The sequence below is a fragment of the Corythoichthys intestinalis genome, chromosome 8, assembly GCF_030265065.1.
Source record: "Corythoichthys intestinalis isolate RoL2023-P3 chromosome 8, ASM3026506v1, whole genome shotgun sequence".
NCBI classification, from domain to species: domain Eukaryota; kingdom Metazoa; phylum Chordata; class Actinopteri; order Syngnathiformes; family Syngnathidae; genus Corythoichthys; species Corythoichthys intestinalis.
In genome coordinates, this window is record NC_080402.1 from 54,174,120 (window position 1) to 54,190,390 (window position 16,271).

At 37.5% G+C, this 16,271-nt stretch overlaps 1 protein-coding gene across 1 annotated transcript in view; it reads right to left on the minus strand.

Moving 5' to 3' along the window:
• Positions 1-7,938: 7,938 nt before the first annotated feature.
• gpm6ab (glycoprotein M6Ab) overlaps positions 7,939-16,271 on the minus strand; it is a 79,341-nt gene continuing 71,008 nt past the window's right edge. Inside the window, exon 7 of the mRNA XM_057843260.1 lies at positions 7,939-15,345. Within this exon, the coding sequence (XP_057699243.1) occupies positions 15,193-15,345 (153 nt within the window). The 3' untranslated portion in view covers positions 7,939-15,192. The remainder of the gene's footprint in view (positions 15,346-16,271) is intronic.

Below are 16,271 nucleotides of genomic sequence, written 5' to 3' on the forward strand. Positions count from 1 at the left end.
CTTAAGCAGGCAAGCCGCTCCTGTCGCTACAGCGGTAGGCGAACCATCTGCCGTACTGCTAGTCACAGAGGAAGCTAATGATTCACCTCTACTGTTAGTTCAGCAGGCAGTAAGTGTGTCTGTTCAGTATTCACCTAATATGAGTGATGCTGCTACTCAAACTGATCCAGACACGTCCAATGCAGCGATGCAGTGGCCAGCTGCTGCACAGCGAGCACTTAATATGGACCACCCTTACGTAGCTAAACGTGAGTTGGATTTACAAGACATGGAGGACACTCGATCCAGATGATGAATTTAATGCGGACAGCCACGACACGACTCCGATCCTGACTATCACACGTGTGCATTCAACAGCATACAATCATCTCTCGCTTCGCTGTCATTGAGACGCACTTGCATCATCACCACATCACCAGTTTTGCCCAACTCTTGTCTTATCAGGTATTTACTGCTCTGCATTATTTCTGCATTATTGTATTATTGCATTTTTCTGCCCTGGTTCAAATTGGAAGGGCAGAACGGACGACATGTTGGGGTAGCTAATTAGTGACATGCTGGAAGTTCGGCAACGGGCCTGGTGACGTCACCACACTGCGACGTTAACAAGAATGGCGACCTATCACTTCAAATAATTTTACAAATTATATTAAAACGAAAACATTGACAGGGGTTTTAATATCAAATTATTATAACTCGTACTAACATTTATCTTTTAAGAATTACTTGTCTTAAAGATAGAGGATCCCTTTAACATAACATATAAGTGTTTGCCCAAAATAGCAACTTGAATTGTTTTCAATAGCTAATAAATCACTCAATTTTCACATCAGAAACTTAACACTTGAGGAAAGCATGCAGATTCATCTTAATTTTACTGAACAAAAGCAAAATTAGCATTTTTCCACATAAAATCATAACTTATTCCAATGTTACTATTGCCTCAGCATGGAGGCACTTCTTGCCGGCTATCTGGCCCTCGTCGTTTTTAGATTGAAATGTTACATAAAATACAACACGTAAAAGGCGACTTATTTTTCTGTATGGACCCAGAAGTTTCTAAATAACTACTTTTTTTGCCCCAAAATGGGCAGTTGGCCGAAAAATACCTGATCATTTGAATGTAGACTTACGCGACTGTGTATGGATACATGTCGGCCATTACAAAACAAGGAGCTTTTTAAGTTGAAAATTCTTGCGAATAAATGCTGAAATCGTGGAATCACTATAGATATGATCATAGAACTGTGGTGGTCCTAGCCCACACTCCCCTCTACTGGCTTTTATTGTTGTTACACTTCCTGTTTTATGTGGCATGAGCTCAACCTTGGCAGACCTGGGAGTGCACCTGCAGCTCATCACAATCAACTCTGCTTTTAAGGAGCGGCCTTGGCAGCAAGCAGGTGCCAGATGATTCTGCCAGTCACCATTGGTACATCGGCCAACTAAGCTTGTAGTAGTGATGGGTCCGTGAGACCTCATGAAGCGTGTCGACACAGTGACACATTGTGTTGACACAGTGTGGATACTGTGTCATTGAATACTGACACCTGCTGGACATAAAAAATCCCTACAGGCAACCCACTTGACAGACTGACACGGAATTGATGACATAGCATGTAAAATCAAATCATTTAAGTCTTTGCATTCATATCGCATTATTCCATATCTTTAAATTATGTGAACATATATTATAATGTGAAAATGTAAGTAATAATGAATGGGTGAATAAGGAATGCCTGTGGACTTTTTGTTGTGATAAAATTTTATTCAAAAACCTAGTTTTTTTTATGTTTAAAATTTAGTTGGTTACTTTTTTTTTTTTTTTTTTAAACAAGCCTGCTGTGGACAACACACTCGCATGGAACCAACGATGCCAGCATGCAATAGAATTTCCAGTTGAAAGAGGTTTGGATAAGATGTCCATTGGCTCCTCCAGTATTGAAGAAAATTGGCATTGCGTGCCATGTTCGGCTCAGCCATGCATCGGTGCACTTTTGCAATTTCATCTACAGTTGCATTGCCTCCTTGACTCCCCACTTCGTCATCTAAGTGCTACCATAGCCCATCAGTAAGAAATTGAAGTGGATAAAAAATAAATTATAGCTTAATTACAGATTTCTAATAAATTACATAAAAAGTGACTGTGGGAAAGTAAAGGAATGGCTCTATACCTGTGTTTATTTTGGGATTATCAGAAACTTCATTCTCATGCTTTGCCCAATAATGCTTCAGCATTGAGGAGGTGGCAACTGTTTGTATATGACAGGTTAGTCATATACAAAGTACAAATGTGACATTTCATCTGCAAAAAAATAACTTTAATAGTAAAATCCAAAATTTTGAAACCGCACTGCGCTTCACTCAACACGTCCTGATCAGGACTCGAACCCACGCGCACGACGCGTAGGGGACGAATGGCGTTTGCTTTGACCACTAAGCTAGCAGGTCATATGTTGTCGTGCTTCTTGAAGGCAATCCAACGCAAACGACGGACCGACGTGCACCCGTCACACTTATAAACTAAGATTTACCTTAAAATTAATTGTATTTTGAATGGAAAATGACAAGTGCGTTTCCCTGTCTTACGTCCATTTCCACAGCATGTAGACAACGAGGAAGTAACCGTGAGATGTGGATTGTTTCAGCAGCTCCATCGCGTTGACAGACTCGCTTCCTTTCGAACCAGTTTGCCGCGTCATGACTGTGTCGACACAGTTCAATGAGTTCATGCATCGGTCACGTGATTTTCTTGTAGCGATACGCAGGGGTTGTTCCATGACCCATCACTAGTAAATAGTATTTTCTTCTTCCTTTTTTTTTTTTTGTTGTGATTTTGACTTTTTGCTGTAAATAGCAGTGATGGCAAACTGAAGCATCATGAAGCAATGAGGCTTTCCATCAAACTGGTTCGCTCCTGGGCCGAAGCATCATGAGACTTCATTTGTTCTATTGCGCCATCATGTGGAAAATAAAGGTCATGGCAGGCAGAGTGATTAAAATGATACCACGTATTTGATGGGGTCAAAAGGGCAGGGAGTTGTGGTGTGAATGAATGTGCGTGTGTTACTTGAAAGTAGAGCCTAGATCGGGCCTAAAAAATCCAGCCCGACCCGACCCGGCCCGCGTGTATTTAAGCCCGAGGCCGAGCAATTAACTTAACTGGCATGCCCGAGCCCGAAAAAAAGCCGAAATTTTATTTTTTTATTTATGAGGACCCAGAAGGAGAAAATGCGGGGATGCAATGCGTCAGTCAGACCTGGACAGAGCACTGCTTGGAAAATGGTTGTGTTTTGTGTAATCACATTTGTGACGACGCCTATGTGCATAATGATAACAAATTAAAGCCTGTCTTTTGTAACAAATTTTCCCAGTTAAACAAGACTGTAAAATTCATATTCAATAAACATTTATATCTTTTATAATGTGTGTCTGTTCTATCAGGTGGATAGTTCATGCTTCATTTCCATGGCAAAAAGCATGCAACAGACATTTATTTCAATTCCTTCGAGTTGCCAGAAAAAAACGCAATTTTTCATAATGTTTAAATAGTCTACATACTTTTATGATCATTATAAATGCATGTACACAACGAAATAATGCTGGATAGGTTTGTTAAATATATTTCTGTGTGGGATATTGTGCTCTCATGGACACACCTCTCTGACAAGGAGAGGAACAGCAGCATATACAAAAATAAACTAAAATACTTTTAAATGACATTATTTTAATGACTCTGATCAGAACACACAAAAGAACAACCTGTCTTAAGGAACACTGAAACAAAATAAAAACATTTTAAGGAACACCACGAACTTCACGATGTCCCCCTTTGCACGAAGAGGTGCGGCCCTTGAAACAAATGATAATAATGATGTTTGACTAAAATCCTATCCATATCGAAATTCGAAAAGGAAAGGATGCAGAGTTGCAGACTCGCGGAAAGCCCCAGAGCGTTCATGTGCGCAAACAATGCACTGGCTCTCCTGCGGCTCATGACAGCGCCCTTTCTCCGTTTTATACAATTTATTTATTTTATAACAAGTATTCCTTAGTTAAACATCCATATACAATAAATATATAGTAGCCTATATTTATTTTTAAAAAGTTAGCGAGAGAAGAAGTCCGGCCCGACCCGAACGTAAATGATTGACATTTTGGGCCCGACCCGAGCTCAAGATCTAGGCTCGACTTGAAAGAATGATTGCTTTATTTTAGACATTGACATACAGTATAAACAAGGAACAAGACACACCTTTCATTCATTTTTATTGAGGGAAAACTAGCATTTCCAAAGTTTTTGGCTGAAAACGGTTTCGTTTTTTTAGATAGGATTTCTTTTGAAAATAGTCTTTCGCAAGGGATGGATGAGGCCAGCCAGGGTACAATGCCTCAACATAGATGAAGTGTTCTCTTGGTATACCAAAGTTCTTAAGAACAATGTTTACACTTCACCTTTTGAAAAATCAGCAAGTAGAAGAAAGACATTAAAACGAGGGATACACTGTGTTGTCCCAATAATTTACAATATATATTCAAACTGGTTATTATTATTTGAACCTAGGAGAGAACTGCCCCAAATGATCCCAGACAGGGGATGTTCTCTTCTTTTTCGTTGTGGACGGTGCGTCCATTGCAAAATGAATCCGATTGAATTGAGGTTTAAAGATGTGAGTTGGGTGTGTCAGTGTCACCTGTCAGCTCTTTGTCGTCTCGGTGCGCCATTTTATTTCGAATCACCCGCGAAACCATGTGTTGGCGATGACGTAGGAAGCCCGTCTTGTGAGGCTTCGGACGTAGCAACGTGCCTTCCGAGGCTTCGGGTGTGGCCACAAGCATGATCAACACATGCCTCGATGCGCGCTTTGCAGATTTTTTTTCCGGTTTACTCGGCACACGCATCGGCGCCTTGGCACAGTAGGGCACATCACTAGTAAATAGTTATATTTTTCTTTTTTGTATATAATCTAATGGTGCACTTTGTTTTTGCTGGGGTTCGAACCAATTAAAAACTCACAACACCTGTATTCTCCTGACTACGCCATCAGTTTTTTTTTAGTAGCCGGAAGAACCTCGCGACACCTGCCCTCATATGGCACTGATTTGTATGCAACAGACTTTTTATTTATTTATTTATTTACTTTTTAAAGTTTAACTGATCATTAGGCATAACAAACAAGCAGAATATTCTTCTGGTGATTTAGTAGATCTGTAGTCTCCTCCACAGAGTGCTTGGTCAAGCATATCAGTAGCCTAAGCGGGAGGTAAATATCGCATTTTTTTCTAACACATCTCCCATACTTATAATCATTCATTGTGTGCTGTTACATCTTCATTACTACCCTTACTTTGTTACCTTTGAACTGTTTTTTTGTGTACTAGTACCATACGATGAACGCCTGTTGCTTATGCACAGTTAGCCAGTAGGGCTACAGTTAGCCTCTCTTAGACACTAGCGTGGTTAGCCAAAGTAAACAACACAACCACACGCCATAAGCGTTTAAATGCAGTCAGTGTCAGCATCCGAAGAACATTAACACTTCCAGTTACTTACCTTTATGGAAATGTAGGGAACAGACTGACATGTTTTCAGTTGATGAATAAAAAGTGATGGCCTTTCTTCTCACCGCTGCAACCATTCGAAGCCTCTTGGTCAACTCATCTGAGTTCCATATCTTCTCTTCCAGGCGGGAATGCTAAAAAAAAACCTATCCCATCCTTTTTGCATTCGTTTCTATCATGGGACCTAGAATGGTCTTTCACACAACACGAGTGTACCATTTTCAACGATTACCAAGCAGAATGGATGCCTAGCAAAGGATCATGTCGCGGGCTTGTTGTTCTGCAATACACGAAAACCCACAATGCATTGCGCCAGAAACGTCACGAGACAAGAACCGTCTCAGGCGTCAATCTATTATCTGAGATCGACTAGTTAAGACTTGCTTTGCTGAGCAACCAATCAGACGTTAGAAACTTTGACGAGCAAACGTGACAGATAAAATTATTTCATGGTTGCACCTCCAGAGGAACAAGAGTGCAAGAATGAAATAAATAAAAAGTGAAATAAATAAAAGTTGAAATAAATAAATAAATGATGAAATAAATAAATAAAAACTGAAATAAATAAATAAAAATTGAAATAAATAAAAGTTGAAATAAATGAATAAAAATTGAAATAAATTAATAAAAATCGAAATAAAATTTGAAATAAATAAATGTAAATCGAAATAAATAAATATAAATCGAAATAAATAAATATAAATTGAAATAAATAAATAAATATAAATTGAAATAAATAAATATATATCGAAATAAATACATTAAATAAAAATTGAAATAAATAAATATAAATTGAAATAAATACAAATTGAAATAAATATTGAAATAAATAAATAAATATTGAAATAAAAGTATTTTAATGACACTTTTAATTATTTATTTAATTGTGTATTTATTTATTGAATTTTTGCACTCCTGGTCCTCCATATATCCGGAGATGATAGCATGTAAGAACAGAATTAAAGACACCATGACTTTAACGAGTTATTATCGCGCACTTACCTTGTTTCGATCCAAAAACTCCATGTAGCATGTATCATTGAGTGTCAAGACGCAGCTGTGAATGGCCCCAGCTGGATTTTGGGGGGATTTTATGGGTGAAACATGGTCATATGACAAGGGTCGCGATGCAGAAATCGCAGACATCAAGGAGTGGTCGAGATTTTCTTTTTCATATATTTACTAGGGCTGTCAAAATTATCGTGTTAACGGGTGGTAATTTTTTAAATTAATCACGTTAAAATATTGAACGCAATTAACGCACATGCCCCGCTCAAACAGATTAAAATGACAGCAGAGTGAAATGTCCTCTTGTTACTTGTTTTTTGGTGCTTGGCACCCTCTGCTGGCGCTTGGGTCCAATTGATTTTATGGGTTAGTACCATGAGTGGGCATGGTGTAATTATTGACATCAACAATAGCGAGCGATTAGTTTATTTTTTTATTGAAAATTTCACAAATTTTAATAAAACAAAAACATTAAGAGGGGTTTTCATATAAAACTTCTATAACTATAACTACTAACTATAACAAACATTTATCTTTAAAGAACTACAGGTCTTTCATGGATCGTTTAAGAGAATGTTATTAATGTTAATGTCATCTTGTTGATTTATTGTTATAATAAACAAATACAGTACTTATGTACCGTATGTTGAATGTATATATCCGTCTTGTGTCTTATCTTTCATTCCAACAATAATTTACAGAAAAATATGGCATATTTCATAGATGGTTTGAAATTGCGATTAATTACGATTAATTAATTTTTAAGCTGTAATTAACGCGATTAAAAATTGTAATCATTTGACAGCCCTAGTATTTACCCTTTTAAACTCAACTTTCAATTTTTCTTTGTTTGTATCGATTATTTATCTAACATATCGGAAAAAATGCGACTGTAACAAAAAAAAAATACAATTAAGTGATAGTTATGAGGTAGATATCCAAGACTTTTTTTCCAGACACCATTTTTTTCATTGTGACGTAATTTGTTTAAAATTGGAAAATATGCAAGTGAATAATTTTTTAAAGTCATTTTTTAAAACTTAATTATAGACAGCAATGAATGATTCTAAGCTAAAAATTACAGCCATTTTGAATAATAAATACAATTAATTACCTTCGTTTTATGGCTGGGTCGAAACAAATGCCTCTTCCAGGTCCACAAAGCACATTCAATTCAATTCAATTTTATTTGTATAGCCCTATGTAGAATAATGTAATTATTATGAGAGTCAGAATTATTGATAGTTGCCCAATTTGTTTGCTGATTGTCTTCGTACTCAAACATTCATCTCAATAATATTTCTCAATATCCACATCACGTTGAAGCACAGTCGTCACTTTTATGAAATGAAGACACAGACTCAATGGTTTCCTTATCAACAAGTACACAAGTGTAATATTTCATTTTATTTATATATGCAAGCAAGTTTATGTCTTTACAAATAAAAAAAGCCACTGTCTGCCCAAGCTGTTGGCACAGATATGTACAAAAATGGGGGAGTGAATAAAAGAAAGCCTGCTACTAAGCAACTAGAGTGGAATACAAAAAGTCTACTATGGAAACGAAGAACAAAATCTCCCTACGCCCAAAATGTCCAACCTTGTAGTTTGTATTATAGCTCATAATCATTTTGAGGTTGCAGAATCATGAGTGTTTAGCTTTGTAGTGTAGTAGTTTGCGGAGCTCATGATGGTCAAGAGCTGTACAAATCGAGGAGCAGAGTAGCTGATTGTTCATCCTGTAATTCAGAGTTGACTATTAGAGCTTCAGAACTCACACTGTAGAATTCCAGGTAGACAAAAATAAAATAAAAACATCTTCACAGAATGATAAAAATTCACATTTTAGTTTTTTGAAGGTTTGCTTCATGCTAAAATCTCACACAACTAAAGCCAAGGTGGTGGAATGGTAGTTCTGAGTCCAATTCATCACTGGACAGAAGGTAGACTAGAAGGACGCAGGGTTAGCATGTTTTAATACAAACATTTTCACAAGGAGATTCAAACATGGTGAGCTAGCAGCTCACATCCTCTTCCACTTTCTAACACTGACTGTGGCAATCTTAAACCACTATAGATTTCTAGTTCTTTACATTATATTTAGAACCATGATAGCACCAGTCGGGCAAAAACAATTTTGTTCTTGTTTAAATGTAGCTGAACTAGATTTTAATTGATCATATTTTGTGGGGTTTTTTTTTTTTTTTGCTCTCTTTGTAGGCATGTTGCGTTGCCTACTACATGAACTTTGCTGATTGTGCTTGTTGCTAGGTAACGTAATAATTTAATGACAGTTTCAAGAACTGACACCTCCTTAACAAGGGCTCTAGTTTGCTAAAAGCAAATTGTTCATCAAGCACTGCATGTGAGAGAAAGAGGCAAAAGATGTGAGCTGAAGGGGGATGGTGCATTATGGGCCGCCAGAGCAATACATTACATCATAGCTGCAAATCTCTTGAGAGACAAGAAATAACACTATTAATCATATCAGTTACGACTTGCAGTTTTATCATGCACTTATATGCCAAAAATGTAAGGTTAAGATTCATCTTTGTTATTTTTGTTAAACAGTTACAATATATTGCTCTGGTGGTGAACAACTAAACAAGCTAGCTGGCTTAGCAACACCATTAGCAACTAGGACTTCAATACTGCAAGCTAAAAAGTGAAAAACTTAACATAAATAGCAGAACAGCGCTAGTGGAAAATATTTTTTTGTACGGTTTAATCATTAAAATTATGACCATTAAATGCATAACCATGCCACAAACAACAACTAGACTCACTGTCTTTTTTTCTTTTTTCTTTTTTAAATAACCTAGAATAAGATTTTCTTCATTTGAATGAATTAATTCATGTTCATCGTTGTAACTTCTTCAGGTTATACCAATGCCGCAAGACTATACACAGGTCCCGCAAAGGGGACGTCAATGCACACACAGCAAGAATAAGAGATAGAGAGCTCACAATGGTCAATAAGTGCACAAAAACATTTGTTTGTATCTGAGGTTAAAAACACTGACAAGACATCCATTGTCAGGCAGTGAAATGATATGAAATGAATACTCTTACTGTAAACCGAGACCCTTAAAAATACTGACTTGTATTCAGCCAAAATACACCAGAACAGTCTCAATCTGGTGATTGTTACCTTTAGTGCCTCATCTAGGCTGCATTTACACACTGCTAGAATTCCTAACTTGACTTGATTTAAAATGTAATATTGTTAAAGGGGAAGTTCAGCATTTTTAAATATTAGGCTTAATCTTGGAGTTAGCAGAGGTGTAACTGGTCGGTGGAGTTGGTTTCAACAAATTCCGTGCAGTTTCTCAGATATTTCTTAGTTTCAGGGCTCCAGAGTGGCTAAGCTAGCGCGAGTCAATGGTACAACATTAGCATGCTAATATAAAACGATATTAACAGATCTAACATAGCCATACTTGTAGCGTTTAAAGCAAATGTAAACATCAAAGATGGCTGATCGCGACAAGTTGTTTTTTTTGTCTTGGCAATCAAAAGACATTTTGGCCTCTAGCAAACCTGCCTTCTTGTAAGCGATCAAATAGTGGAGGAAAAACGATGGCTGAGGTAAATAGCACACACTGTAAACTGCCTTGTTTAGTTCTACTATTGAAGGTCTGCTTTTCCACGGGCACTGCCATTTTGTCGAGCGACGTCAGACTGAATTAACTCGTGATGTCTGGTTACTTTTTTTTTTGGCGATCTAATGATATATTTCCAGGCTGGAGGTTGGAAACTTCGACTTCCCAACTTCCTCGAATGCAGCATGGTGGAATGTGCATTTAGAGGCTGTGGAAACAGACAGAAGAAATGGGCAAAGGAATGTTTCCACAGATTCCCGATGCAGAACAAGAAACAATATGAACTCTTTTTACTTGCTGCTGGCTACGACATAAAAAAATCAGCGGTGAAAAAAAAACGATGTGCTATCACTCCGCCCTGCTCCCTGCAGAGCTGCTGGATTACAAATCTTGCTGTTCATACTACAATTAAGCCCCTTTCAGACTTAAATACTGCTGAATTCCCGTATAAGATGACGCAGGATTTACCCGTGTCATGGCTTTCGGACATGGGGATATGTACCGGGAATTACCCGTGTTGGACAATTTCAGACTTGTCCCGTGTTGGCTACTAGAGGCTCTCTGTACGGCAGAGGGCAGGGGCTGGAATTTATAACATTACGTCATTTTTGGTCGGCATCGGCAACAAAATAAACCACACATTTCCAAAGATGGACGATGAACTGTCTCCTCCTTGGCTCTAAGATCCAGTAGCAATTTAATTTTGAGATGTTTCCAGTTTAATTTAGCTATCTTGCCAGTTTGCCATGTTTATAATTGCGATGTTTGTTTACCGCTTTTCCTCTTACTGTGAAAAAAGAGGAAATGACGATCAGCCCGCCATGATATTTACGTCATCAGCCTTTGCGCTGTGACCCGGGATTTAAACGGCTGTTTTCACACATGCCGTGTTCCGGGTAAATCCCGGACATTATTCTAGGATGCGACCCGGTTAATGTGTGTGTCATTGACCTGGAAAATTGCTTTCAGACATAAGGGCTATCTGTTTAAATCACAAGATTTAAGTTCAGTGAATGAAAGGGGCTTTAATGACGTGCAACGTTAAGTTTTAATAACACTATCCTGAAAACATAGCAAACAGTATTGATTACATGGGTCATCGGTATTCTCATGCTTGCATATGTTGTTTTTTTATTGGTGTGCTAAGCAGGCACCATTGACTAGCGCTAGCTTAGCCTTTCTGGAGCACTGAAACCACTGAATAACAAACTGCACGGAGTTTGTTGAAATTAACTCCACCGACTAAATCCCCGCTAACTCAAAGATTAAACCTAATGTCTAAAATTTCGAACTTCCCCTTTAAATAATTTCTAGAAAAGTCACTTACATGCAATGACATTTTTCGGCCACCGAGGGGGACTGCACCCCTGCTCCCTCTCGATCTCCGCCTATGTTTCAATTCATAGACAAATAAGGTGTCCAACATGCTTTGCCGAATTCATGACATTTTATGTTTTTCTTGACAATTCATGACATTTTGTCTTGTTAACCACTTTAACTTTTCACAAAATACTTGTATGTGATTTGTGTGTGTGCGTGTATGTGTGTGTAAATGCAGTTCTAATGGTGAGGAGTTGATCAATGACACTATACGTCATCCTTCAGATTTGTTACATTTCAGAAATTCCTTTTCTTGGCTGCACATATGTATATCTTTATACAGAATATATGTAGTTGCAGTGCATATTACTGTTAAGAAAACTAGGCATGAATTCAACTTTTTAGATAACCTTTTCGTATTATAATGATCTGAGAAAAATAGGATTAAAAGATCTTAAAATACTTCAATGTTTCTGCGAACAGTAAAAGAGCAGCGTTATGGCTCAGAGAGATGGCAATAGTAAAATGTGTGTTTGTGTGCATATGTGTGTATTTCTCTGCTGGTTGTCTCGTCTTCAATCTATTGATCAATCGACCATCCTCATCTCAACAATATAGCTATTAATCCTTTAACGATCTCTACTGGCAGATAGAGACTCACATTCCCTCAGAGCTTATTAGTACCATACAATCATTTTACGAATCAGTTTCAAAACATGCCCCGTTATAGAATTACAATAACGTCGCAATGTAGATCTTTTTCAAGGTAATGCGGTGTGCTCAAAAGAATAAGCAATTCAATCATACAAAATTATTACTTTTTAAAGCTAACAACAGTTTTCCTCCCGTGTGATCTCTTTCCATCACATCAAGTAAAGGCTCTCGAAAGATCTCTGCTTCTGAAAAGTCATTTACATCTGAAAAGATCTAGTTTGGACCGGAAAACAACATGCTCATCCTGACCTACAGTAAGCCACAATGAAGCCAAGATATCGTAAACAATTCTCTTCATGATACCAATGACGAGTTGCCAGTTCTAGTGAGGATCTGAATTCATTTCATGACAAAAGAGAAATTTTGGTATAATTCGAGTCTGATATACAAAGATAAAACTATTAAACATGTTAGCAAAACCATAGAATCAAAGTCTCACAATGACTGGTGTTTACATGTGTGTGTTTGTGTAGTTGTAGGTGCAGAATCACATGAAACTGTGAACGTGATAAAGACCCTCACCCGGACCCCACTACACGCTTGCCCTTAAAATGTACCCTAATGTTAAAATTACACATGAATAATGCTGGTAAAAATGTGGCAAAAATTCCAAAAAGTGAGAAAGATGTAGTCTGAACAGACTTGAAGACAATATTACATTGAAATGACATTATAAAAGACTTTGTGCTGCTAAGATGTGCCTTTTCTGGACAAATCACGAGTTTACACAAACATTGGCAGAGAGGGAAAGGGAAAGAAGCCAAATTTCACTGTTGTTTCAAATCACCGGCCAACTTAAGTGCTAATTGTGAATCCAGCAAGTCCGACATCATGTATGAAAGAGTAAAAATTGCACAAATCTATGATCAATTGACTGGCATATGCTGTCACCTTATGTAGAAAATACATATAAAGAATATTTAGATTCATATCATGAGTTAAACAATAAATTATATTTATAGAGCAAACAAACAAAAATAGTCAAACCGTGCTATGTGCATATACAATAATTATTTTAAAGAAAGTAAGTAAAATAAGAAACAACTGATGAAACTGGGCTTCGGATAAGAGTTGGGAAAAGATTTGGTCAGGGTTTGGAAGTGAGTCAAGCTATCCATTTGTACTCATTTTAGTACCAACTTTTCCGGAAACCATATTTCTTTGCAATACCACTCATTGTAATGTGGGTAAATGACATATCACAGCATGACACCACCATACAACACTGCCTGCACAACACTGACCATTCAGCCACATTTATGTATTGTATGTGTGTCTGTGTGCACGTGTGCGTGTATTTGTGTGAGAAAGAGATCTGTGCACTGTAGGGATTGCGGTTAATTAATGGCGGTGTCTTCATATTACCGTATTTTCACGACCATAAGGCGCACCTAAAAGTTAAAAAAATTCTCCAAAATGGACGGTGCATCTAATAATGTGGACTGAGTAACAAAACGTGCCAGACTGAATTTATTAAAAGGCAAGTCAGTAAGTGAAAGCCGCATGAGAACCTTAAAGGGATAAGGTTACGTGTGATGGGGGTGTGCCCCCAGTAGCTGTAACGTTCGAGTGTGTGTGTTAGGCTAAACAACATTGGTTTGGCTAAGGACCCTTGAAAATGGCATCTACTGCGAACAGACACGCTAACGAAGCCCGGAGGGAGACCTGCCTAAAGAAAGGTTGAGCTGCCATGTTTGATGTAGATCTAGCCCAGCTGTTCGATTTGGGTAGAGGAGATAAGGACTTTGATGGATTTGTGGATTGATTAAGACGTGACTACATTATGAAATTCTTTAATAAAGCACAATTGAAGTCAGTTTTGCTCTTGCTGCCTTAAAACAAAAAAAGCAACACATTGTAGCATGCATGCTAGCGTGCATGCTAGCACTCACGCACGGTAGTTTTTTTTCATGCGCCCAATAATATGGTTGCAATAATGCAATAATAACCTGAAAATGGGCCTGCACCTTTTATGGTCGCCAAAATACGGTACCCAACATCCATGGAAAGATTACTTTAGAGACAATGAAGTCTTCCGTGCGTCTTCTGCTGATTATTGCTTCAGTGCGGCATGTGAATAGCAGACATTTGCAATGATGGTTTCTGTTTTTGTTCAGTTTATGTACAGTGCTTCACATTTTTTGTCAGACCACTGCATGTTTGTAAGGTTTATGTAATATTATGCAACACTTTTAAAAAAAATCTTTGTGGTGTTAATGTGGCAAAAAAAAAAAAAAAAAAATACAACAGTAAACAGTAATTAATATTGTTATACATTAGGTCTCAAATTTAAAGTTTAACATTTTTGTGGTTTAAGATGTTATTTCCTTAGATGATTTTTTATGGTGGTAAAATGTATTCTCTTCATTTTTCCCCTCTAAGACAAGCCCGTGTTTTGACTTCTACAACAGGTGGTCGAATGAATTTGTTTAGCACTGTACATTCAATCTAGTTTACTATTAACTGCCAGTCTACTGCTTTGGTATGCAAAGGAAAGGTCTTGATTCTAATGGACCTTTGGATTTCTGGGGGTGAGTTCATAATGTGTTATTTTGATTGCTATAGTATATATGTCGGCTTGCTTGATTCAATATGTGAATTATCTGGTTATTCATTTGTTCAACTTAAGACTTAATACTTTGTGATCAGATCACCTACGATGTCCCATTGGAATTTATGGTTTTATTAAAATCATACTATTCATATTAACTTCATGTCTCTATGGGTTCTATTTTGTGTTTTACCATGTAATCATATATCACCAAGGCACGAGATCAGCAGGGTACACACGGAGGATATCAATGTTTTTTTTTTTTTTTGTCTTCTTCATTTTTAAAGCCTACCACAGGCGTGTATATATTTTAAATTGAAGTGTATTGTATAATATTACGTTATACTTGTATCCATGACTGTGTGCTGCAAGTTTGCGTGTTTGGATAAAATGTTGTCTGTTGGGTAAGTGCATGCATTGTTTCCCATCACGTGTTTATGTGTAGGCATTGAGGCGTTCTTTGGAGCGTGTGGAGTGGATGTCATGCAGCTCCTGCTCCTCCTTTGACTTGATATCTTCATATTTCTGCATCCGACTGGCATCCTTTAGGTAACCCCAATTAGCGGCTAATGCCATCAGAAAATGGACCTAGAGGGGGAAGAGGAAAGAAGAGGAATGTGTTCTTATTCTGCACTTTCATTACTCTGACAATGCAAAAGTGTAAAGTATTCATACAAGTCATAGTGTGTCCTGTTTTTTCATATACTATCTGTTAATTTTTGTCATTCAAAACCACTTGCATCAGCCATTTTCTACCATGCAAAAATGTAATATATATATATATATGTGTGTGTGTGTATATATATATATATATGTGTATATATATGTACAGTGCCTTGCAAAAGTATTCGGCCCCCTTGAATCTTGCAACCTTTCGCCACATTTCAGGCTTCAAACATAAAGATATGAAATTTAATTTTTTTGTCAAGAATCAACAACAAGTGGGACACAATCGTGAAGTGGAACAACATTTATTGGATAATTTTAACTTTTTTAACAAATAAAAAACTGAAAAGTGGGGCGTGCAATATTATTCGGCCCCTTTACTTTCAGTGCAGCAAACTCACTCCAGAAGTTCAGTGAGGATCTCTGAATGATCCAATGTTATCCTAAATGACCGATGATGATAAATAGAATCCACCTGTGTGTAATCAAGTCTCCGTATAAATGCACCTGCTCTGTGATAGTCTCAGGGTTCTGTTTAAAGTGCAGAGAGCATTATGAAAACCAAGGAACACACCAGGCAGGTCCGAGATACTGTTGTGGAGAAGTTTAAAGCCGGATTTGGATACAAAAAGATTTCCCAAGCTTTAAACATCTCAAGGAGCACTGTGCAAGCCATCATATTGAAATGGAAGGAGCATCAGACCACTGCAAATCTACCAAGACCCGGCCGTCCTTCCAAACTTTCTTCTCAAACAAGGAGAAAACTGATCAGAGATGCAGCCAAGAGGCCCATGATCACTCTGGATGAACTGCAGAGATCTACAGCTGAGGTGGGAGAGTCTGTCCAT